Source organism: Pituophis catenifer, unplaced genomic scaffold (genome assembly GCF_029215685.1).
Source record: "Pituophis catenifer annectens isolate HBS135680 unplaced genomic scaffold, rPitCat1.0.hap2 SCAF_5, whole genome shotgun sequence".
NCBI lineage: Eukaryota > Metazoa > Chordata > Lepidosauria > Squamata > Colubridae > Pituophis > Pituophis catenifer.
Genome location: NW_027256885.1, coordinates 60267826 through 60294028, shown reverse-complemented (window position 1 = coordinate 60294028; position 26203 = coordinate 60267826). Strand labels below are relative to the sequence as shown.

The window sequence follows — 26203 nt, the reverse complement described above, 5'->3', positions numbered from 1 at the left end:
AAGTACGCTGGCAAACAGGTCACCATTTTGAGACAGGTGCCGAAGAAGGTGCGAGATCAAAGACGAAACTACCAAGCGCTGACAACACAACTACGAAAATATGATGTGAGATATAAGTGGCTACTTCCAGATGGGCTCTTGGTGACATGGCAGGGGAAGAGAGTACATCTTGAAACCCCGCAGGAAGCTGATGAGTTTCTTGAAAGTGAATTTACAAATTGGGAAAGGGAAGGAGGAAGGGAAAGTGAAGATGTGGTAGATAGTAAGGGTCAGGAAGGAGGGCAGGAGGAGAAAGGAGCGGTAGGAGTAAGGGAAAGAGAAGAAGAGAGCAACCAACGGGTAACCAGACAGACAACTAGAGCAAAGAATGCAGATAAGTAAAGATGGGGGAGGAAATATGTTTGTTCTCATTAAATACAAATGGTTTGAATGCACAAGTGAAGAGAAAGCGGGTTTTCAAGAATTTACTAAAACTGAAAATGGATGTTATATGTCTCCAGGAAGTGCATATTAAAAAACAATGTGAATGTGTTTTGCAATGTCCTGAACTTGGTAAACTGTATGCTACGTTAGCTGACGAGAAACAAAGAGGTGTGGTCTTTTATGTTAAAAGTTGCCTGGAACCTAAATTAATTTATATGGATGATGAGGGAAGGACTCTAATGTTGGAGATACGTATAGGCCGGTTACAGGTCCTCTTGGTGGGAATATACGCCCCAAATAATGGACAGTCTGATTTCTATCAAAAGGTGTATCAAAAACTTATTGATTTGCAATATGACCATATAGCTATACTAGGCGATTTTAATGCAGTAATTGACAGGGATTGGGATTATTTACCGGGGAACAGTCAAAAGAGAGATAATAGGAGAATTCTTCCAAAAGTATGTGCAGATATGAGAGATGAGTTGGGTCTTACGGATATATGGCGAGCGCTTCACCCTCAGACAAATCAATATACCTTCTTCTCTCCCAGGCATAAATTTTGGTCAAGGCTGGATATGATGTGGGAAACTACAGATTTAAAGACCAGAACTGTAGCGACAGAGATAGAACCGAATACCTGGGCAGACCATAGTCCATTATTGGTTAGGTGGAAGAGGGACACAATCAAAAGAAATAAGAGATGGATGTTGAGAGCAAGTATTTTAACGGAGACGGAATTTCAACAAATGGTAAAGAGAGAAATGGAAGCCTTCTTTAGGGTCAACGATAATAAGGAAACCTCGATACAGATTTTGTGGGATACGGCGAAAGCCTATATGAGAGGGTTAGCGATTAAATATATAGCGGGGAAGAAAAGACAGAAACTTAAGGAGAGGGAAACCTGGACTGCGAAGTTGCGGACTGCAGAGAGGAATTTACAGATTAACCCACTAGATGCTAAAGCTAAGGAAGCAGTAGACGCAAGTAAACATCAACTCATATTACTAGACCAGGAGGAAATAGCACATAATCTTAGAATGGCCAGACAACACCATTTTGAATATGCTAATAGGGCGGGCCGGTGGCTTACTTATAAACTAAAGAAGGAAAGGGAAAGTAGGCAGATAGACCAATTACAGGACAAGACGGGAGTCATATGGGTAGATAATGAACAGAAAAAAGGGATTGCACAGGAATTCTTTTCACAACTTTATGCCAGTGAGCAAGTGCCGGATGAGAAAATTAAGGTATACTTGGAACATTTGGATCTTCCCAAATTTCCAGATTCAGTCAAGGACCTGTTGAATAAGGAGATAATGGAAGGAGAGATAGAGATTGCGATCAAGAGGCAGAAGGCCGGTAAAACCCCTGGTACTGATGGCTTGCCTGCAGAGATTTATAAAACCTTTACAGATCTATACATAAAATATATGAAAGAAATTTTTAATATGGTATTGATGGAGTCTAAGGCTCCCAAATCATGGCTAGAGGCCTATATTTCTTTAATACCGAAGGAAGGGGGGGACCACACTCTGATACATAACTATAGGCCCATCTCACTTTTAAACGCCGACTATAAAATTTTTGCAGCTGTAATGGCAGCTAGATTTAAGAGATACCTTAGCGAATTCATCCATATAGATCAAAATGGTTTTCTACCGGCCAGACAGTTGAAAGATAATGTACGGATCATAATGGATGCCCTGGAATATTACGAGGCTCACCCTGAGAAGCAGGCAGCGTTCCACTTTTTGGACTCCCAGAAAGCCTTCGATAGGGTCAATTGGAATTATCTTATATCACAATTGAAATATATGGCGATCATTTCATAAATGCAATCCAGGCAATTTATAGTCAACAGAAGAACAAGATTTCGGTCAATGGAGAAGAGTCGGAGGAGGTGACGATAGCGAAGGGAACGAGACAAGGCTGCCCACTCTCCCCATTGCTGTTTATATTCACGCTAGAACCTTTACTTAGGTCAATAAGACAAGAGGTGAGTATAAGAGGATTGAAGATCAGAGAACAAGAATACAAGGTCCAGGTGTTTGCGGACGACCTGGTCTTTGTTCTGGAAGAGCCATTAACCTCTGGAGGGTGACTTATTGACATAATACAGAAATTTGGTGAGGTGGCTGGATTACAAATAAATAGGAAAAAAACAAATATTATAGTTAAAAACATGACGGAAATACAAAAATTAGAATTACAAAACACTTTGGGCCTCCAGGTAGTTCGTAAAGTCAAATATTTAGGGATTTGGCTGTCTGATAGATGCTCCTCAATAAAGGCGGATAACTATCTAAAATTAACTGAGCAACTAGACAAAGATTTGGAGAAATGGGGCAAGATACAATTGTCATTAATGGGACGGATAGCCTTAATTAAGACCCACATAGTGCCCAGAATGGTATTTCTCTTTCAAACGGCTCCAGTTAGACTCGATAAAACCTTTTTTAGGAACTTGGACAGGGCTACAAATAGATTTATTTGGCAGGGCAAGAAGCCTCGAATTAAGTTGAAAATGATGCAGAAACCGAAAGAACAAGGTGGGTTGGGGGTCCCAAATTGGAAGTACTACTATAATTCGGCGGTTTTGGTTTGGATCCATGAGTGGATTACACTACAAAGGAGACGTCTGTTAGCAATCGAAGGTCATGATCTCCAACAGGGGTGGCATGCCCACCTATGGTGGGAGAGAGGCAAACCCCCAGCATATTTTGGGGGAGGGGGCCGGAGCTCGACTTAGGGAGGGCTGTTCTATCAGTACTGTGAGTGGGAGGGGCAGATATGGTGGAAGCAGGGGGCCATATTATGTTCGGGGAGTGCGCACTCGCTATCTTCGAGCGATTGCGCACTCCGGTCCCCAATGCTTTTCTCGTTTCCCAGGTTGTTCAGATCCTCAGGGCCGGAGCCTCCGGCTGATGTTGTGCAACACCAGGTCCATGGTAAATAAAGCCCCCCTCATTTATGATCTTATCCAGGAGGGGGGTGCAGACCTGGTGGGTATTACGGAGACCTGGCTGGGCTCGGAAGGGGGGGTGCCCCTTGTTGAAATGTGCCCACCGGGTTTCTGGGCATTCCATCAGCCCAGGGCTCAGGGAAGGGGCAGGGGGGTGGCGGTTATTATTAATGAAAGTCTATGTCCGAGGGAGGCCACTGTTCCTCAGATAGCCGGATGTGAGTCCCTCCTTGTGAAGTGGGGCCAGGGGGTGCAGGTGGGCCTGCTGATTGTGTACCTGGCTCCCTGCTATGCAACAGCGGCCCTACCCGAGCTGCCTGACGTGATAGCCGGGGTGGCGGTTGATACCCCCAGGCTTATGGTTATGGGGGATTTCAACCTGCCATCGGTCGGTGAAACGTCTATGGCGGCTCAGGAGTTCATGGCTTCCATGACGGCCTTGGACCTGACCCAGTTAGTTCATGGCCCCACACACACGGGGGGACACACTCTGGATCTGATTTTTGTCTCTGGTCAGTGGCAGAATGATCTAGAAATAGGGGACTTAGTCACCGAGCCCTTGTCATGGTCTGATCATTCACTCCTCCAACTGGACTTTCAAACCGCTAACCCTCGCTGCAGGGAGACGGAACCAGGTAAATGGTTCTGTCCCAGGCGCCTGATGGACCCGGATAGGTTCCTGATGGAGCTTGGGCCATTCCCTGAGGCTCTGGCTCACGGCTCAACTGAAGAACTAGTGGCGGCCTGGGAGAGGGTGGCCGCTGGGGCTTTGGATCGCGTCGTGCCTTTGCGGCCTCTGACCCGGCGCCGTTCTCAATTGGCTCCTTGGTTCTCTGAGGAGCTGAGAGAGATGAAGCGCCGGAAAAGATGCCTGGAGAGCGGTTGGAGGGCCAGCCGTTCTGAATCCGACCGAACACTGGTAAGGTCCTATATTAAGACCTACCTAGTGGCGATAAAAGCGGCAAAATGTAATTATTTTTCCGCTCTTATTGCGTCATCAGATAATCGCCCGGCTGCCCTGTTTAGGGTGACCTGCTCCCTCCTCCACCTGGGAGCGCGGGAAGACCCCTTGCAGGGCAGGGCTGAGGATTTTGTGCAATATCTGCATGACAAAATCACTCAGATTCGGGAGGGTTTGGACTCCGACTGGGTAGAGCCGGATGGGATGATGGAGGTGGGTCCTGAGAATGTTAGCTGGGAGGAGTTTGACCTTGTGGCTCCCGAGGACGTGGACAGGGTTCTGGGTAGGTTGAACGCGGCCACATGTTTATTGGACCCGTGCCCCTCCTGGTTGGTCCTGGCTTCCCGGGAGGTGACACGAGGCTGGCTCCAGGGGATTGTCAACGCTTCTCTGAGTGAGGGTTTCTTTCCCGCCGCCTTGAAAGAGGCGGTGGTGAGGCCCCTCCTCAAGAAGCCTTCTCTGGACCTGGCTGTTTTATCAAACTATCGTCCAGTCTCCAATCTTCGCTTTGTGGCGAAGGTTGTGGAGAGTGTGGTGGCGTGACAGCTTCCCCAGTACCTGGATGAAGTGGACTATCTGGATCCGTTCCAGTCGGGCTTCAATCCTGGGTATAGCACGGAAACGGCATTGGTCGCATTGGTTGATGATCTCTGGAGGGCTCGGGACAGGGGCTGTTCCTCTGTCCTGGTCCTATTAGATCTCTCAGCAGCTTTTGATACCATCGACCATGGTATCATGCTGCGTTGGTTGGAGGGGTTAGGGGTGGGGGGCACCGTGTTACGGTGGTTCTCCTCCTTCCTTTCTGACCGTACGCAGTCTGTGTTGACATGGGGGGGAGGTCGACCCCAAGGCGCCTAGTTTGTGGGGTGCCGCAGGGGTCGGTCCTCTCGCCTCTCCTGTTCAACATTTATGTGAAGCCGCTGGGTGAGATCCTCCGTGGCTTCAGGGTGGATTTCCATCAGTACGCTGATGATACTCAGCTGTACATTTCCACCCCGGGCCACCCCAATGATGACCTTGATGACCCAGTGCCTTGAGGCCGTACAGATCTGGATGGGGAGAAACAAGCTCAGGCTCAACCCCTCCAAGACCGAGTGGCTGTGGTTTCCGGCGTCCCGTCATAGTCAGTTGGTTCCATCACTGACTATAGGGGGTGAGACTTTGGCCCCCTCAGAGAGGGTTCGCAACTTGTGTGTCCTCCTGGACTCTCAGCTGTCTTTAGAAGACCATCTGACAGCTGTGGCCAGGGGGGCTTTTTATCAAGGTCGCCTGATCCACCAGTTGCGCCCCTTTCTGGACCGGGACGCCTTGCGCACAGTCACTCACGCCCTCATCACTTCCTGTCTGGGCTACTGTAACGCTCTCTACATGGGGCTCCCCTTGAAGAGCACCCGGAGGCTCCAGCTGGTCCAGAATGCGGCTGCGTGGGTGATTATGGGGGCGACTCGGTGCTCCCATGTAACACCGCTCCTGCGCGAGCTGCACTGGCTCCCAGTGGTTTTCTGGGTGCGATTCAAGGTGTTGGTCGCTACCTTTAAAGCGCTCCATGGCATAGGACCTGGATATTTACAAGACCGCTTTCTGCCTCCAATAGCCTCCCACCGACCAGTACACTCCCACAGAGAGGGTCTCCTCAGGGTGCCGTCGGTTAGACAGTGTCGACTGGCGACCCCCAGGGGGAGAGCCTTCTCTGTGGGAGCGCACCTGCCCTCTGGAACGAGCTGCCCCCGGAGATTCATCAGATTTCCGACCTCCATACCTTCTGCCGCGCCCTTAAAACGCTATTATTCCATCAAGCAGGGCTGGCCTAAAATATTATTTTAATGGGTTATTGTGTTTTAGTTGATTGGCCAAACTATCTAATAATTTTAAATTGTTTTTAACTTTTATATTGTTGCTTTTTATCTTTGCTGTACACCGCCCTGAGTCCCTTTGGGAGAAGGGCGGTATAAAAATTTGATAGATAAATAAATAAATAAATAAATATTTTACGAAACATCACGTGCAAGGAGTCCTGATTGAGAGTTGGATGGAAATTAGGAAAACACATTATAATAAGGTACCACTCTGGGTTTCACCTGTGGAAACTGTGATCTATCCGAGTCTGTATAATCCGGAGAAAAAATTGACTTACAAAGAAATATTAGATATGAATGGGAAGATAAAAACTAAATTGTTACTTCAGGAACAAGGAGTGAACCTAGATTGGTGGATGTACATGCAAATTAGCAGTAAGTATATGAGAGATAGACAGAGACTTGGGATTAGCCGAGAGGTGCAAATTTTGGATAGAATATTATTGGCGATGGATGAAAAGGAGTTATCTAAATGTTATAAATTCTTTATGGCTATGGAGGTAGGTGAGGAAGGTGCGAAGAATTTGGTTCATGCCTGGGAGAAGAATCTAGGTTATTCAATAGAGCCTGAGAGATGGAGCGAAATTTGGACTAAGAATATGAAATTAACCTGGTCAATAGGATATAAAGAAAATATATATAAAATGGCATATCGATGGCATTTACCACCGGCCAGACTCGCAAAAATGTTCCCTGGAACACCCTCAGTCTGTTGGAAATGTGGCGTTAAAGAAGGCACATATTTCCACCAATGGTGGACCTGCCGAGAGGCAATGAAATTGTGGAAGAATATTCTGAAGTGGCTCAATGAAATGTTGGGGCAGCATATACAATTGCGTCCTGAGGTATTTTTATTAGGGATAAGACCCAAAAATGTTAATAGAACGGCATGGTACCTGCTGCTGCATATAACAACAGCTGCAAGATTGACATGGGCCCAATACTGGAAGATGGATGTTAGCCCACCCAAACAAGTAGTAATTCAGAAAATAATGAATTGTGCGGAATCAGATCGTCTTACTATGTTACTGAAAGGACGGGGGGACACAGATTACTATATATTTTGGAGTCAATGGTATAATTGGATGTCAAATCGAGCTATAAATAGAGATATTGGATAAGCATGTCAATTGGTATATGTAATAGACTTTTGTAGGTTACCCTATATATGTAATGGGACAAGTTTATTTCCTTCTCGCGTTGTGATGTAGACCACTATAGATTTAATGTTTGTTGGATGTATAAGATAAAAAAAAAAAAAAAAGAAAATCCATTTTCTAATGGAAGGGCTTCCAGTCTGTTGGAAATTAACCTGTTGAAAGTTCAGTTTGCTCCAATTTAAATTATTAATTCATTAATTAGTTATTAATTAATTATACTATGCTACTAATTCTGTCCTGTTGAGAAACAATTTGACTTTCATTTCTGTTCTATGGCTGAGCCAAATGGATACTTTTCATGGCTTAAAATCATGCAGCAAAAAAATAAAACAGATCAAAATGGGAAATAGATATAGTGAGGTTTGCAAAGCATTGACCCTCAAAGCAAATATGATTTAGTTTATCCCATTCTGCTATTCATTCATTCATTCATTCATTCATTCATTCATTCATTCATTCATTCATTCACTCATTCTCCCTTCAAATGGGAGCCTGCATGTGTGAATGCAACAAAACACACACAGGCTTTAAAATCTTAACTCTGAAGCCTAATAGTTAATTTTCCCAGAGAATCCAACTTACTTTGAGGTCTTTCCAGCAGTCCAGGAGCTTGGTAGCCAAGTCGCTGAGATCTACCAACTTGTCTGTCTGTTCTTGGCTCCGTTCACTTTCCACATCAGAGACCCCTTCCTCTTCGTCTTGAGAGGGGGTTTCGGCAGCAACGGGGTCCTCCAGCTTTGGGGTGTGACTCTTCTTGGTCTCCCGGTCGGGCTCTGCCTCCTGGTCAGCAGCAGGAGCCTTGGTGGCGTCCATCAAAACTTCTGTGGTGGCGTCCTTGGTTGTCTCCTGCTCCAAGGCATGCTTGTCCACTGCTTCGCTTGGAAGGTAGTCAAGATGCTCAAGGTCTTCTTTGTTCTCCTTCAGCTCCATCTCGTTGGCGGTGTCTGAGAGACCACTGTCCATGCTGTTCTCACTGATGATCTTGAGTCTTTGGAAGGCCACCTTCTTAGGAGTATCTGTCTCGCCCTCCAGGACAGGCTTCGAGGATGGATCAGGCATGTTGAGGGGCGTATGAGCCCGGGAGGTGTTCTCACTGGAATAACTGTCTCCTTCACTCAGTTGTGGGATGGCGGATTTGGTCCGGGCCCAACGCTGGATGACTGGAAGGACTTTGCTCTCCTCCAGCATGTTCTTGTTAGGGATGGGCAGAAGCTCCAATGTCTTGATGATCTGTCACCAAGCACAACATGAGGGTGGTCAGTTCTCCCTAACTGGGCTTGGGTTACAGTTCAGGTCCTCAAAGGGAGGAGGACCTTCTAGGTTTAGACGCACATATGTGGTTCTGATACAAGAGAACATTTGTAGCACAGGGTTGAACTGTGGGGTCCTTGGTGCTCTCTTGAGCTTGGTGGCACTGATGAGGTCACCACGTTTGGTAATGAAACATCTGCAAGGAAACCACCAAGCTCAGAGAGTGCCAAGGACCCCACAATCCTCCTCCTCTCTTCGCCTCCCTCCTCCTCTCCACAAACCCCACTCCCTTCTAGCACTGATGATGTCACCTAGTTGGGTCATGAAGCATCTGCAAGAAAACCATCAAGCTCAGAGAGCACCAAGGAACCCACAATTTTGCATTTTGGTCACCCAATGTAGGTGGTTCACCAGAAAACCACAGACTTCCTTTTTCCTACAGAATGAACTAGAGATAATATGCTTACATTAGCAAAGGAGGGTTACAACATGCATGAGAACATAACAGGAACAGCAATGCACCATAGGTTCGATGTTATCTAGGAAAGCAAGTGTCATCACTCATGTCTATGGAGATTCTCAGTCATCCAGGTCATAGTTGTCCCAAAAGTGCTTTTTCAAGAGGCAACTGGACTTGAAGACGATTCACTTCTCATCCAAGAAGCTTCTTCAGCTCTGACTGGATGGTGGGGAATGGAAGGATTTATACTCCTTGCAGACAGCTGGTCATTTGCATTCTTTTAGAGAGTCATTGAGGCCACCTGGAGGTTTATCTATGTCGTCAGGGTCACCGTAGTAGTGCAAATTGGTGTGGAGCCTTCTTGGAACTTTTGAAAGGACTGTGTTGTAGACTGGAGATATATGTCGTATCCCTCCCCTTCTGTTGAGAAAGGGCTGTTCAATTTTTACATAGATGGCCTCTTCGACCCCTCTTTCAAACCAGCGATCCTCTCTGTCCAAAAAGTGGACTTTGCTGTCTTCAAAAGAGTGGCCTTTGTCTTTTAAATGCAGATGAACTGCTGAATCTTGTCCTGATGGGTTTGTTCTCCTATGTTGTGCCATGCGTTTATGAAGTGGTTGCTTTGTTTCCCCACTGTAAAGATCTGCAGATGGCTCGCTGCATTGTACTGTATATACCACATTGCTCATTTTGTGTCTGGGTGTTTTATCCTTGGGGTGGACAAGCTTCTGCCTTGGTGTATTCTTGGGTTTGAAATGTTTACGTATGTTGTGTTGGCTGAAGATCCTTCTGAGCTTTTCTGATATTCCTGCAACGTATGAAATGACAACGTTGCTTCGTTTATTGTTCTCTTCTTTGAGAACAAAGTTGTGGAGGAGCTCCTGTTGGGTCGTTTTGAGATTTGATGAAGGGCCATTAGCCACACGTTCTGAGGGCTTCCTTCATGTGTTTTAGTTTTTTTTCTTTTCCATCTTTGCTGGTAGACAGGCCTTTAGCTCGGTGGTGTAGGGTTCTGATGACTCCCATTTTGTGCTCCAGTGGGTAGTGGGAATCAAAATGTAAATATTGGTCTGTGTGTGGGGGTTTTCTGTAAACTTCAATGTTAAGGCGCCTGTCTTCCTTAATGCATACTGCACAGTCCAGGAAGGGTAGACTATTTTCTTTAACATCTTCCTGTGAATTTGATGCATCTGTCCACATCCATTTGCACTACTCAGGTGACCCTGACAACACAGATAAACCTCCAGGTGGCCTCAATGACTCTCAAAAAGAATGCAAATGACCAGCTGTCTGCAAGGAGTATAAATCCTTCCATTCCCCACTATCCAATCAGAGCTGAAGAAGCTTCTTGGATGAGAAGTGAAACATCTTCAAAGAAAAACAAAGTCCAGTTGCCTCTTGAAAAAGCACCTTTGTCGTTCACTCATGTTCTCTGGCAACTAAGAGTTCTCTAACTCCGATACTGGAAGTAACCAAAACTCCATCACTACTAACAGACTGATCTTCTAGAGCAGCATTTCTCAACCTTGGCAATTTTATATTGTGTGAAACTCAGCTCCCAGAATTCCCCATTGAGTATGTTGGCTGAGGAATATTGGGAGTTGAAGTCCATACATCTTCAAGCATGCTGGCTGGGGAATTATGGGGGTTGAATCCCACCCATCTTAAAGCATGCTGGCTGGAGAATTATGGGAGTTGAAATCCACACCTCTTAAAGTTGCCAAGGCTAAAAAACACTGGTCTAGAATATGAAGTCCAAAGATGACTCCCAGTTCTTGGCTGTAATGCAATGTCTGGAAGATATGCTAATGCTGAATGTCACAGCAAACAACAAGTCAGTGGAACATCCTATACTTGATCCCCAATTCTCAAAATCTGGAAATAATCTACTGTAAATCCAGTTATTCCCATATAATTTTCAATGTTGTTCAAAATCAATGACTGACAGCCAAATCAGGAAATGTATTTTGCAGAGTAAAACACTGAATAACGGAATGTTTTTAAAAAGATTAAACAAAGGCCTCTCATCTGAAATTAATTCTCAGCTTGAAGCTGCTTGCGTGTCAAATCCGACCCTTTTCCCACGTTCAAATGAGCTTGTGCCCATACAGGGGGATTTAAAAATGTTATTGGAATGAGAGCTATCAGCATCTGATTTGCACAACCAGCTCTGCAAAGTGGTTTTCCCCTCCCTTAAAAACATTGTCGACCAACTGCTTTGATCATAAGCAGCGTCATTGTGTGCAAAGACGACAACGCTCAGATGGAACAATGCAATGCAATGTGGGAACTGGCGAAAGAAAATTGTGGATGAGCTGAAGAAACCATATTTCTGTTGGTCTCTTCAGCCAGCACTGATGATGTTCCCTAGTTGGGTCATGAAACATCTCCAAGAAAGCCATCAAGCTCGGAGAGCACCAAAGACCTCAGGGTCATTGTCTTCCTCCGTTTCCTCTCCTTCTCCTACTCCTGCTCCTGCTCCTCCTCTTCTCTTTCTCCTGTACTCTGCAACCCCCCCCCCAATCCCTTCTAGCACTGATGACGTTCCCTAGTTGGGTCATGAAGTCTGTAAGCAAAGCCCTACACTGAGAAAGCACCAAGGAACCCCCTCTTCAGCTCATTCGTTCATCTCAACACCTGCCCATCAAGACGCAACCACGCCATCCCAGCCACGGACCTCCAGCTGCAGTTTCAAACTGTTGGCTGTGTTTCCTCTGCTGTCCCCGAGCTCTGCCATCCAGATCCAGAGGAGGGACAAGCCATGGCACTCCAGGAAAGACTTCAGACGGGCGTGAGAATGGGTATTCTTTAAATAAAAAAAGGGAAGGAGATGACCAAAATGTTTTGGAATCTCAGTTAAAAAAACAAGGATCAGATCACGAGGATCAGCTGGGTAAGATTTACCATTTTAAGGACCAGCCAGATATTAAAAAACACCACCATCACCATAAGTGTTACTTTGAAGTGATAAATCTCTTGTTTGAAGAACAATTATGACACCAGGTGGTTATGATCTGGTGAAACTTCAACTTGGCAACGTCTCCTGACTACGTTTCTCACCAAACTATAGACCAGATGTTGGCCCTTGGTGGGACGATCTTCTCAGAAAGGACAAGGGCAGGTTGGACCTCTCAAAATCCTGTCTATATTATACCACGGAGGTATGTGTGATGGAACTGCTCCTACTTGGACTACAGGTAGTCCTCGACTTGCAACAGTTTAGCAACCATTGAAAGTTACACATAGTGCTAAAAAATGTAATTTATGACCATTTTTCACATGACTGTTGTGCCATCCCTGTGGTCACATGATCAAAATTCAGACGCTTGGCATCTGACTCATATTTATCATGGTTGCAGTGTCCCAGAGTCACGAGATCCCCTTTTATGCCTTCTGACAAGCAAAGTCAAAGGGAAAGCCAGATTCACTTAACAACTGTGTTACTAATGTAACAACTACAGTGATTCACTTAACAACTGTGGCAAGAAAGGTCATCAAATGGGGAAAAATTCACTTAACAAATGTCTCACTTAACAGAAATGTTGGGCCCAATTGTGGTCGTAAATCAAGGACTACCTGTATAGAATCCAATCCAATTAAAATGGGTGATGGAACTGCTCCTACCTGGATTACAGAATCCAATCCAGATTGAAACTCTGCCTTGGATTCTCCTCCAGAATCAGTTTTTGACATTGACAACCAAGCAGGAGATGTTCTCTTGGGATGTTCTACCACAGGAGTCTCCAAACTTGGCAACTTAAACCGATTCTGGAGGATAATTTAAGGCAGAGCTGCCAAGTATGGACACCCCTGTTCTATCAGATACCACCACCACCAAAGGGCATCTAAGTTTGATTAAGATGGAGTAACATCTAACATTAACTCAAGATGCAACTCAACTTGAGGACAATGGGTGGTTGGCAGTTCAGTGTGTGGTGGAAACCAATCAACTTCTTTGCACAGACCATTGTTATTAAGAAAACAAGTTAACAGTGATTTGTTAGCCCTAGTTCAAGACTCGGTGTGGTGTGTGAAACAGCCAAGGAGAGTTTCAATTCAGTTCTTGAAAAGTGCAATGGATTGGATGGTCAAAAGACAGTCAAACCAGACAGAACTTATTGTTAGCCGGTGGCCTGTCTGCTTGGCTGGAGGGAAATTTTATCCTTAAGGATCAGGTGTGGTGGTGTCCTTCTCTCCTGAACTGTCAGGAGTCTGGGATGACGCAAGACCTTTTATTAGCTTATTCTGGTATTTTATTTAGAACCCCATAAGAAAAAGATTTAACAATCCAGTTATTAAAATACAGCTAGTCCTTGTTTAGCAGAGCTTGTTCACTTCTCTGCCTTGGGCAGAGAGTGGTAGTAGTTATGACTGATTAAAAAGCCACTTTGCAACCAATGCTAACAGTTACGACCATCACTCCATCTGTCATGTGTTTGCCATCACAGTTAGTAGGCACTGTCCTGTGCTGGACCGAGTTCTCTCTCTTCCCAGTTCCCAGCTGAGTGGAAAGATTACCTAAAAAACCTATATTTTCCTGAGCTGCTTTTCCCCATAGAGCAATTAGCCTCTAAAAAGAGTTTTCCAGAATTTAATAAGGTCCCCCTCTAACCTTAATTAAATTGATCCTTCCAGTGGCTGGCAATGCTTAGTGTATTCCTTTCAATGTGTATTTCCCCATTGTGTGCTTCAGGGGTGGGTTCTAAATTTTTTTACTACCGGTTCTGTGGGCGTGGCTTATTTTGTGGGCGTGGCTTGATGGTCATGTGACAATTGTTTAGGATTTAGCAGAGGTACTGGTCTACCAGGCTTTTAACTGCTTGCAGAGCTGTACCAATCTACCCATGTATTTTTGCAGGCACTGGTCTACTCATGTATTTTTGCAGGCACTGGTCTACCCATTTATTTTTGCAGGCACCGGTCTACTCATGTATTTTTGCAGGCACTGGTCTACCCATTTATTTTTGCAGGCACCAGTCTACCCATTTATTTTTGCAGGCACCGGTCTACTCATTTATTTTCTTTTAACACTGATCAGCTGTAGAGCGGCCCTTTGAAGCCCCACAGCAAGAGTTTAAACAGTTTTTTTCCCTCTAGCCATCAGCTGGGACTCAGGAGGCAGCAATAGATTGGGGGTGGGGCCAAATAAAAGGTAAGAATAACGCGGGTGGGTGGGTGAGGGGGGTGGGGGGCAGGGGGGGGCAGAACCGGTTCGGTGACATCATATCATCATCGCTACTGGCTTGGCGGAACCGGGCGGAACCGGGAGGAACCCACCACTGGTGTGCTTGCTTACATTTATAATCCCTTTCTCTCCAATGAATGTAAATACAGGTAGTCCTCGACTTACAAGCATACGTGTAGTGACGAAAGTTACAAAAGCTGTGAAAAAGTGACTTATGAGGGGGCGTGATGCGAACCGGTAGTAAAGGTAAGTAGAACCCACCCCTGCTTCACTGATCCTGCTTGTGATGGTCACGGCCATCACATGACCACAGGAAGCTGTGACGATCATAAATGTGTCCTGGTAGCCAACCATCCAAATGGCAATCCCATAAAAGGTTAAATTGAATCTCAAAGTACGAAAAGTTGGTTTATTACACAAGTACAAAACTCAGCATCGTAACATTGTTTTACAAACATAAAACAGTTCAACATCTGATTTTACAATTATAGGACCTGTAAAAATCAAATCAACCAGATATAAATCCTTCCAAAAATTAATCTTTTTCAAAATAAGGCAAATTAGTCTTTTTCTGTGTTTTCAAAAATTTTGGATACGCCTGCATAGCTGATGACTGACAATTGTCTGGGTGTTCTATTCCTATCCACGGAGAGGAAAGGAAGATCTTTATTAAAGAACTTGCTAATTTTGGTTTGCACTATGTTTTCTCTTTTTTTTCTTCATATATTTCAAGATAACACTGCAGGATTTCATGGATTCTCTGATGTACCCTTTCAAAACGTTCTATGTTCAGATCCATCCTTTCTAACTGATAAAATTTTGTCAACGTTTGAGAAAACACGAGCCAATCTTCTCAGTGATTTTTTTAGGCTTAATTTCTACCTGTTGTTCTTCTTCCTCTTCCTCCACAACCTCCTGGGATGACAATTCTTCTCTCAGTTCGATTAAATCATTGTTGGAAAGTTCTCCCTCCATAGACACTATCCATTTTTTTGTGGCTTCAGCATCAACCTGTACATCGAGGGCTTGTGAGAGGGACAAAATGTTCTAGTTTGTTTTGTCCAAATCTTCATCAGGGTCGAATCCTTCAACGTTCCTCACGAGATATGTAAAACGTTTTAAGCACTTTTCCAAAATGCCTTGCATGCAATTCACACTGACACCCTACTGACATTTTCGATACAATGTAGGATATTGTATCGTTTCCAAAACTCATTCAAGCTCACCCTGTTCTTCGTAGTGACTACTGCTTTGGTCAAGACTGCCCGTAAATAACATACCTTAAATGTTGTGATAGGTCTCTGGTCCATAGGATGCAGGAGAGGGCTGGTGTTCGATCTGGTGGATGTGCCCATTCGGTTTCTTGTTATGCTTTTTGTGACCCAGGCCCAAGTAGGTAGTAATCGATGCAAACAGTTCCAAAACAAACAGACTTTATTAGAACAGCTGAGAATTAACTCATTCTCAGCGTAGTCCAAACTAAATTAAAACAAACTCTTCATAACACAAATTCTTCAGTCTAATCACCAACCTTGGTATAATTAGGCAAACTGCCAAAGGCTTCTCTTGGCAAAAGTTCAAAAGCAGAAGAGGCCAACAAGAGATAAGTGCAGCAAGACTATCAACGTTGTTTTCTGACAAAGAGCCCAAGAGCCGTTGCTGGTCTTTTAAACCTTATGGGAGGGGCCAATCATCTCTTGGCCCTATTCCCGAGTCGTCCTCTTTGTTTTAGCTGCTCTTGCCTTCTGGCAGCTCTTCTCATACGTGCACTAGGAACAGGCTCCTCCTGTTCCTCTGCCTCTCTACTGTCAGCCACTGGAGGCTCCGGAGTCCGCACATCACTCCCCGATGGCCCTGGCCCCATCTCTGCCTCCGACGCAGAGCCCTCATCCGGGCCTTCTCCAGCCTCCAGGACTGGCCCATGTTCTTCCTTAGCCTCATCGCTGTCTGACTCTGCTGCCAGCTCCGCAGGCTGCTGGCGAACCACAACAATGCTTGTGTCCATTCCTGGGGATCCTTTGATCACCGCTTGGATTTTTTTATCTTTCAAAATCGTGCAGATGGTGGTATAGGCCAGGCCTTCTTATCGGGCGACAAGACTCACCTTCTTCCTGACTTCATATGTTCTGATGATCTTCATCTTCAAATTGAGATCAATGGTCCTCCTTTGCTTCTTGATATTCTCTTCAGCTGAACTGGGGGTCTCTGGGTTTGTAGACATTTTGGTATGCGGTGTGATTGGGTGGATGAGGCCTATCCGTGGTCTTGTTATATTTTTTCTTGTCCCTGGTAATTCCATCACAGCTTCTTTGATCCTTTTTGTATCCTTCAAAATTGTGAAGATGATGATATGTCTCAGGCCTTCTCAGGCAATAGTGGGCACCTTCTTCCCAGCTTTCTACACTTTTATGATTATCATCTTCCGATCAAGACTGATGGATGTCCTATGCTTCTTGCTCCTTTCTTCAGCTGAACTGGTGGTTGTAGGCTTTGTAGACATCTTGGTATGGTGAGTGGGGGACGTGGCTTTTCTGTGGTTTTGTGATAATTGTTCTTGTCCCTGGTAATTCCTTCATGGTTTCTTTGATCCTTTTCTGATCCTTCAAAATCAGGAAGATGATGGTACAGGCCTTCTTCTTGGGCGATAATCTCCACCTTCATCCTGGTTTCGTACGCTTTCATGATCTTTATCTTGAGATCAAGACTGATGGTCTTTCTAGACTCCTTGCTACACCCTTCAGCTGAACTAGGGGTGTTTGGCTTTGTAGACTTCTTGATATGGGACACGAGAAGGCGGATGAGGCATTTCCGTGGTTTTGTGATAATTTTTCTCATCTCTTGTAATACCTTGAGGGCTTCTCAAATTCTTCAGAATCGTGAAGATGGTGGAATGGGCCAGGACTTCTTTAGCTATAAACTTCACCTTCTTCCTGGCATGGTACACTTTGATGGTCTTCATCTTTAGATCAAGTTTGATGCACTTCTTCTGCTTCTTGCTACTTCCTTCGTCTGAACTGAGGTTCTTGGCCTTTGAAGACATCTTGGCATGGGGTATAAAGGAGTGCAAATAGTAAATAAGCAAGTGAAAATAAGAGCAGTGTCAAGCTTCAAAAGGCGCTTTTTGCTGTTGCAACTATTATTGCTTCTCAGCTTGCCAACGAACTATGGGGGAGGGAAGGGGGAAATAGAACTTAGGTTCCAGACATCAAGATGCCAGCCGTGAGAACCAAGGATGTTTGGGCAGGTGGTTATCAGAGTCAAAAGACTGTCTCAAAACAATACCAGGAGACTCAATTTGACAATGTGACCTGATCTAATTGGAGGGAGAACCTGAACTTTGACTATGTGGGTTTGTGTGGGAAATGGTCAGATCTGGTTTTGCTCTCATCAGTGCCGAAATGATGTACTCAATAAAGTTTTGCATTAAGAGATTGGATTGTCTCGGCCGTGTTTACTTTGGTTGGGTTCATCAGTCGGAACCTTGACATTAAACCAGATCTGCCAACATCCCAAAAATTGACAAAGGGGTCCTGGGCTACTGCAGCCTGTCCGGTTACTTCTGGAAGAGCTGTGAAGACCCAGGAGATGTCGGGGGTGGAACGGAAAGGAGAGCAGGCAGCTAAGCCCACTACAGGTCCGGCAAAAGAGTCCCATACTGCAGGCCAAGTAGACTTCAGCACCCAGACGGTAGTCACTCGTTCAAAAGGGCGAATGGAGAAGACCAAACAGATTGTGGCGGCTGGAGGGCTTCGTCAGGCTGGCGAAGAGCTGTGGCGGGGTGTGGCGCCGAGGCCGTCTGAAGCTGAGTTTCCCCTGATTCCTCCTGGAGTGGCGTTTGCCCAGGGCCCGAGATGGAGGGAGAAAAGAGACATGGAGTAGGAGGAGCTGGCAGAGTGGAAATACATGGCAGCCTGCCGCAGCTCATCAATCAAACAGCTGAGAGAGCGATTCGTTGGGATGGAACTGCGGTGAGGCAGGCGATCCAAGCTTTTGGAGCAGGTCAACCTGTGGCGATCCTCCCACTTCCGTTGCCTCAACCCTGACCAAGAATGGGAGGAGCAGCAGCCTTGGGAGCAGGCAGCCCTGCACAGGTGGTCATCCCGCAGCTGGCCCAGGCTCCAGGGCAAGGCGCTGCTGGACCTCAGTGGGTAACACCACAACACCCCAGGATGGCTGGCCTTCCTCAAGTGCAACCGGCGGCAGCAGGTGCACATCCCTGGCACGGCCCCCAGGGGGCGGAGTGGCAGCAAGAATACTGGCCCATCCCTGGCCACTTCAAGCCCCCACTGATCAAGGCCACGTTTGATGGGAGCCCAGGGAAGTTGGCATTCTTCCTGAACCAAGTGAGGACTCACCTGGACCATTACTGGCCTGCCTACATCAACGATGTGGCCTGTGTGAATGCCATCATGGCGAACCTGGAAGGAGAGGTGGTGGAATGGGTGACAGGCCTCCACGACAAAGGAGCCCCTGAGCTGGGGGACCCCGATGTGTTCTTAGGGGACCTCAAGGACCGATTCGGAGATACAACGCTAGTCCGGCAGGCGAAATCTGATGTCTGTGCCATCAGGCAGGGGAATAGACTGGCGGCTGAATATGTTCATGAATTCTGAAGGCTAGCAGGGAAGCTGAGGCACTGACCGGAGCGACTCCTGGTCCACTACTTCCGAGACAGCCTGAACCAAGAGTTGTACCACACCTTCCTACTTCAAGGAATACCCGAATGGATCCACAACTGGTACCAGATGATAGTATTTATTTTATTTATTTATTTATTTATTATTGAATTTCTATACCGCCCTTCTCCCTGAGGACTCAGGGCGGTGTACAGCCAGAATTAAAAAACATGCAGTACAAATATTAAAAAACAATTAAAAGATATATAAATTTGGCCCAATAAAAACTCACTACCAATTAAAACATTTAAAACATTTAAAAATTTCTTCTTAAGCCAGCCCAGCTTGCTTGAAAAAATGGGTTTTAAGGGCACGACGGAAGGCACCGAGGTCTTGGATTCTCCTTATCTCTGGGGGCAGCTGATTCCAGAGGGTAGGTGCCCCCACAGAGAAGGCCCTCCCCCTGGGGGTCACCAGCCTGCACTGTTTGGCTGATGGCACCCCGAGGAGGCCCTCTCTGTGGGAGCGCACGGGTCGATGGGAGGTCGTCGGTAGCAGCAGGCGGTCTCGAAGATAGCTAGGCCCTATGCCATGGAGCGCTTTAAAGGTGATAACCAACACCTTGAAGCGCACCCGGAAGACCACCGGGAGCCAGTGCAGCTCGCGCAGGAGCGGTGTTACATGGGAGCGCCATGCTGCTCCCGTCACTACCCGTGCTGCTGCGTTCTGGACCAGCTGGAGCCTCCGGGTGCTCTTCAAGGGGAGCCCCATGTAGAGAGCGTTGCAGTAGTCCAGGCGAGAGGTGACAAGGGCATGAGTGACTGTGCACAGGGAATCCCGATCAAGAAAGGGCCGCAACTGGCGAATCAGGCGAACCTGACAAAAGGTCCCCCTGGTTACAGCCGTCAGATGTTCCTCCAAAGACAGCTGCATATCCAGGAGGACTCCCAGATTGCGAGCCCTCTCTGTGGGGGCCAACGACTCGCCCCCAATAGTCAGTGATGGAGTCAACTGACTATATCGGGATGCCGGGAGCCACAGCCACTCAGTCTTGGAAGGGTTGAGCTTGAGCCTGTTCCTCCCCATCCAGATCTGCACAGCCTCCAGGCACTGGGACATCACTTCAAGGGCATCGTTGGGGTGGCCTAGGGTGGAGATGTACAGCTGGGTGTCATCAGCGTACTGGTGGTATCTCACCCCAAAGCCACGGATGATCTCACCCAGCGGCTTCACATAAATGTTGAACAGAAGGGGCGAGAGGACTGATCCCTGCGGCACTCCACAAATGAGAGGCCTCGAGGTCGACCTCTGCCCCCCTGCCAACACAAACTGCGACCGGTCGGAGAGAAAGGAGGAGAACCACCGTAGCACGGTGCCTCCCACCCCCAACTCTTCCAACCGGTGCAGCATGATACCATGGTCGATGGTATCAAAAGCCGCTGAGAGGTCTAACAGGACCAGAACAGAGGAGCAACCCCTGTCCCGAGCCCTCCAGAGATCATCAACCAACGCGACCAATGCCGTTTCCGTGCTGTGCCCAGGCCTGAAACCCGACTTGAACGGATCTAGATAAGATGTTTCCTCCAGGAATTGCGGAAACTGTCGTGCGACCACACTCTCAACAACCTTCGCCATAAAGCGAAGGTTGGAGACAGGACGGTAGTTGGCCAATATTGCCGGATCCAGGGACGGCTTCTTGAGGAGAGGCCTCACCACCGCCTCTTTCAAGGCGGTGGGGAAGTAACCCTCACTCAACGAAGCGTTGATAACACCCTGGAGCCAGCCTCGTGTAACCTCCCGGGAAGCCAGTACCAACCAGGAGGGACACGGGTCCAGTAAATAGTAAGAGTGGAACTGGATCTAGTTGATTACAAACGGAGTGGAAGGCCACCCAAAGAAGAGCCAAGAGAAGTGACTGCTGGGCCGGAGGAACACCACTACGAAAGCCTTGGCAGCTCCTGAAGCTCTGAGGCGCAGGCCCAGCTTATGCTTCCAATGAGGCCAGGAGACCACAGAGCTCCAGTCTGCCCAGCAACGGTGCCCATCTCAACCCCGAGGGCCACGAGCCCAGCAAGACCGAGGAAGCCAGCCAAGTGGGGGAAGGAGAAGTTGTAAGTGGCGTGCCAAGTCATAGAGTTCTCCTCCCTGCAACAGTGAAGGGGAGGGAACTCCGACTGAGGACGGTCCCCAGCTGACCCTCTACGAGAGCGACAGCGAGGGGGAAGATGACCCAATGGTAAGTGGAACCATCACACACACCCGTCAGCTCAAGTGGAGATCATAGTGCCCCATTCAGGGGCAAAGGGGGTCGTAAAAGGCCTAATAGATTCAGGGTACCGCCCGATCTGGTAGCGATGGCAGCAGGTGGTTCGGAGAACCGGTAGCAAAAATCCCTGCCCCCCCCCCCCATGCCCAGCTGAGCCACGCAATCATCAGAGGCTTTTTTTTTTTCATTTTTAAAAGCATTTTTTCTACAACCTCTTCGGCTGAGAAAATGCTTTTAAAAGTAAAAAAAAAGCCTCTGATGATCGTGCAGCTCAGCTGGGATCGTCAGAGGCTTTTAAAAGAGAAAAAAGCCTCTGAAGATCAGGCAACTCAGCTGGGATCATCAGAGGCTTTTAAAAGCATTTTTTTTACAACCTCTTCGACTGAAGAGGTTGTAGAAAAATGCTTTTAAAAGTTTTGTAAAAAAAGTTGGCCATGCCCACCCAGTCACATTACCCACCAAGCCATGCCCACAGAACCAGTAGTAACAAATTTTACATTTCACCACTGGGGTGCACCCAGTGTTTAGTCAGCCTGCAGACAGTTCGGAAGTTGGGGTTGCGAGTGAGGAAGCTACGCAAACCTATGAGATTTGAACATGTTGATGGCTCCATCGCTGGAGGCCTGCCCGCCTCCTACCTAACGGAGCCCATGCACCTTAAGCTAGGAACTCACCAAACCATTCGGTTTGTGGTTGCCCCCAAGATGGCTGAAGCTATGATATTGGGGTTAGCTTGGCTGACCAAGTGGAAAGCCATAGTGCATTGGGGAAAGGGAGAGAGACACGTAGCCATGACAGAGAAGGAAAAGAAACCGCAGAAGAAGAAAAAACCAGGGCGAGCCCAACCAGCAGAAAAAGAGAGGGGAGGACTCGAGCGCACAAAAGCGGCATCTGAATCAGGGCCAAAAGCGCAAAAGATCCCCCAATAATACCAGGACTTAGAGGTGGCGTTCAGCGAAAAAGAATGTGACATCCTAACCCCCCACCCCCACCCCACGGATTGTGCTGTCGAGATCCTGCCAGGGGCAAAACTCCCAAAACCCAAGATGTATTCAATGACCTTGAGGGAAATGGGGGAATTGAGGAATTACATCGACAAAAACCTGGCGAGGGGTTTCATTCATCCTGCAAAGTCCTGAGTAGCAGCCCCCGTGCTATTTTAAGGAGAAAAAAGATGGATCATTGAGATTATGCATAGATTTTAGGGGTTTAAATGGCATGTATATAGAGAACATGCACCTGGTCCCCCTTATAAAAGATATTCAGGGATATTTAGCCAAAGGGAAAGTGTTCACCAAACTGGACTTCAGGGAGGCATATTACCGAGTAAGGATTAAAGAAGGCGATGAATGGAAGACCGTCTTCAATTGCCTGTTAGGATGCTACCAGTTTAGGGTGATGCCCTTTGGACTACAGGGAGCCCCAGCCATTTTCATGTGGGTAATTCATGAAGTGCTACATGAGCACCTGTACAAAGGGGTCCTAGTGTATTTGGATTACATTCTCATCTATTCAGAGACAATGGAGGAATGCGTGAAACTAGTATGTAAAGTACTGGAGAAGCTCCTGAACGTTAAGCTGTATGCCAAGCTATCAAAATGTGAATTCCACAAGACCAGCCTAGACTACTTAGGATACAGAGTGTCTTGTGAGGCAGTGGAGATGGACCCGGGGAAGGTGAAAGCCATCCTGAAGTGGCAAGCCCCACAGACCGGCAAACAATTGCAAAGTTTCCTGAGCTTCGCAAACCTCTATAGGCAATTCATCCCATCCTTCGTAAAGATCGCTTTACTGATCATGGAACTGCTTGTTGTGACCCAGGCCCACGTAGTTGATATTAAATTTTGGTTGCCACGATGTAAAAAAGATGTTGAGACTCTAGAAAGAGTGCAGAGAAGAGCAACAAAGATGATTAGGGGACTCAAGGATAAAACATATGAAGAACGGTTGCAGGAACTGGGTATGTCTAGTTTAATGAAAAGAAGGACTAGGGGAGACATAATAGCAGTGTTCCAATATCTCAGGGGTTGCCACAAAGAAGAGGGAGTCAAACTATTCTTCAAAGCACCTGAGGGTAGAACAAGAAGCAATGGGTGGAAACTAATCAAAGAGAGAAGCAATTTAGAACTAAGGAGAAATTTCCTGACAGTTAGAACAATTAATAAGTGGAACAACTTGCCTGCAGAAGTTGTGAATGCCCCAACACTGGAAATTTTTAAGATGATGTTGGATAACCATTTGTCTGAAGTGGTGTAGTTTCCTGCCTGGGCAGGGGGTTGGACTAAAAGACCTCCAAGGTCCCTTCCAACTCTGTTATTCTATTCTATTCTAAATGCAAAACAGTTCCAAAAAACAGATTTTATTAAAACAGCTGAGAATTAACTCATTCTCAGCGTATTCTAAATGAAATGAAATCAAAGTCCTTAAAACACCAGTCTTTAGTTTATCTCTGACTTTGGGATAATTAGGTAAACTGCCAAAGCTTTTCTTGGCAACAGTTCAGGAACAGAAAAAATAACTACAGCCAAACAAGAAGCAATTCTCTCAACGGTTGTTTTCCGGCAAAGAGGCCAAGAGCCGTTGCTGGTCTTTTAAGCCTTATGGGAGGGGCCAATCCCGAGTCATCCTCTCTGCTTTAGCTGCTCCTGCCTTCTGGCAGCTCTTCTCATACATGCACTAGGAACAGGCTCCTCCTGTTCCTCTGCCTCTCTACTGTCAGCCTCTAGAGGCTCCAAAGTCCGTGCATCACTCCCCGATGGCCCTGGCCCCCATCTCTGCCTCCGACGCAGAGACCTCATCTGGGCCTTCCCCAGCCTCCAGGACTGGTCCATGTTCTTCCTCAGCCTCATCGCTGTCTGACTCTGCTGCCAGCTCCGCAGGCTGCTGGCGGACCACAACACTGCTAAAGACGGGGGGAGGAATGTCTGACACACGCCATGAACACATGGCAAGACCTCAAACTCGGAGCCAAACCAAAGCCCGGGATGTGGCATCACAGCCATCTGTTCAGGACATTACATCAAAAAACTCAGGATATCACAATACTAAAACTCAGTATGTTAACACACAGCCCATTACCCAGGTCGTTAAAACACAAAAGACTAATGGGCACACATCAAGGACCTCACCCACACAGGATGTTACGAAACAGCTGACTAATCTGCAAACATCAACTCCATCAACTAATCAAGATGTAACAACACAGGCAACCAACCCTTTATAGAGAGACGGCAGCTCCGATCACGGTTTCCTCGCACAAGCACGAAGCCGAAGACACCAGCCTGAAGATGACGAGTGGGACCTCGTTGAAACGTCGCCAAGATACTCTCAATCTTACACGGGAAAAGACCCGAATACACCAAAACTATACGTGTGTGTGTGTGTGTGTGTGTATGTGTATGTGTGTGTATTTGTTTTCTGAGGTTTTCGCGGGTGTTTGTATGCAGGTCTTTGGTTATTCGGGTTTTCTCCCGCGTAAAATTGGAAGTGTCTTGGCGACGTTTCGACGAAGTCTCATTCATCATCTTCAGGCTGGTGTTTTCAGCTTTGTGCTTCTAGGAGCAATGTGTGATCGCAACTGTTTCTTCCTTTTAACTGCCAGTGGGGGTGTGAACTGATTGGGTGGGAGCTTGGCTGTGTTCTGATTGGGTGGAGGTGTGCTCTGATTGGATGGGGGTTGGCTGTGCTCTGACTGGATGGGGGTGTGTTCTGTTTGGGTGTGGGCTTGGTTGTGCTCGGGTTAGTCTGAGTTGCAGGGGGATTTGAGCTGATGAGCTGTGTTGCTGTTGTTTGGCTTGGAGTATATGAAATCCCATGCAACTCCTGCCCCACCACATACATCGGACAAACCAACAGAAGAATAAGTGCACACATTGAAGAACACAAGAACTCAGTCAGAAAAGAGGAACCAACTTCTTCCCTGGTCCAACACCTTAAAGCCACAGGACATGAAATTGACTTTAAAAAGACCAAAACTATCGCCAAAACTGAACACTTTAACAACAGAATAATCAGAGAAGCCATCGAGATAGAAAAACGCCCACACAGCATGAATAAACGAGATACCTCCCACCTACCAGCCATTTGGAAACCCGCCCTTATTGACAAACAAGTCCCTAACACAAAGAATGACACCAGACCCACACTCACGAAAACCACACAGGATGTCACTACCACACATCCACGCAAAAAGCAAACCCAAACCCACACCGATGAGGCACGACCACAAACCACAAGCCAGACCACAGCTGTATCATTAGCCACTTTAAACCCCTCCAATCCACACATGAAGCAAACTGACACCCACCATGAAGATGTGGCATGACCACGAACGCGAAGCCAAACAACAGCAACACAGCTCAATACACATAAAGGCCTACGAAAAGAAAAGAAAACAAATACTGTACCTTTACAGGGAGGATACATGGGATGAGGGTGTGGCTAACTGATGAGGACTAATAAGTCCAAAATAGATCTATCTTAGTCTCCTTAGTCTCCCAATGGGCAGCAGGGTGCTTGCTGGCTGCCTGAAAAAAGCCTAGAAACTAGTGGATTGTGATTTCACGGAACTAGGGCTGCATAAAAATCTTGGTTTACATAGGAAGAACCTGGCTAAAGAGAAATACATACATATATATGTATGTATGTATGTATGTATGTATGTATGTATGTATGTATGTATTTATATACACATATAAAAGGAGTATGTGATGACCCGCCACGGTTTCCTGGAAATGACGGAGGGCCAGGTGGGCTGCCTGAAGCTCTAGCCAGTTTATATTGTTCTTGAGGTCGGTCAGAGACCACCTTCCTTGTACCACCCGGGATTGGAGGTGAGCTCCCCATCCAAATAGACTTGCATTGGATGTGATAGTTTGTTGTGACCTAGGCCCAAGTAGTGATTACCAAATACAATTCAGTCCTAAACAAACTTATTTTATTAAAACAGCTGAGAATTAATTCATTCTCAGCTTAGTCCAAAACAAATTCTTCATAACCAGTCCTTTGGCTTTATCACCAACCTTTGATGTCTCTGGCAACCTGCCAAAGGCTTTTCTTGG

The 26203-nt window shown here is 46.6% G+C and overlaps 1 protein-coding gene across 1 annotated transcript in view; it reads right to left on the bottom strand.

Moving 5' to 3' along the window:
• The window catches only part of SETD2 (SET domain containing 2, histone lysine methyltransferase), a 179355-nt gene that overhangs the window by 121386 nt on the left and 31766 nt on the right, over positions 1-26203 (bottom strand). The window contains exons 9-10 of the mRNA XM_070944397.1: positions 11754-11882; positions 7948-8595 (exon numbers count right to left, since the gene is read on the bottom strand). Coding sequence (XP_070800498.1) covers positions 7948-8595; positions 11754-11882 — 777 coding nt within the window. The remainder of the gene's footprint in view (positions 1-7947; positions 8596-11753; positions 11883-26203) is intronic.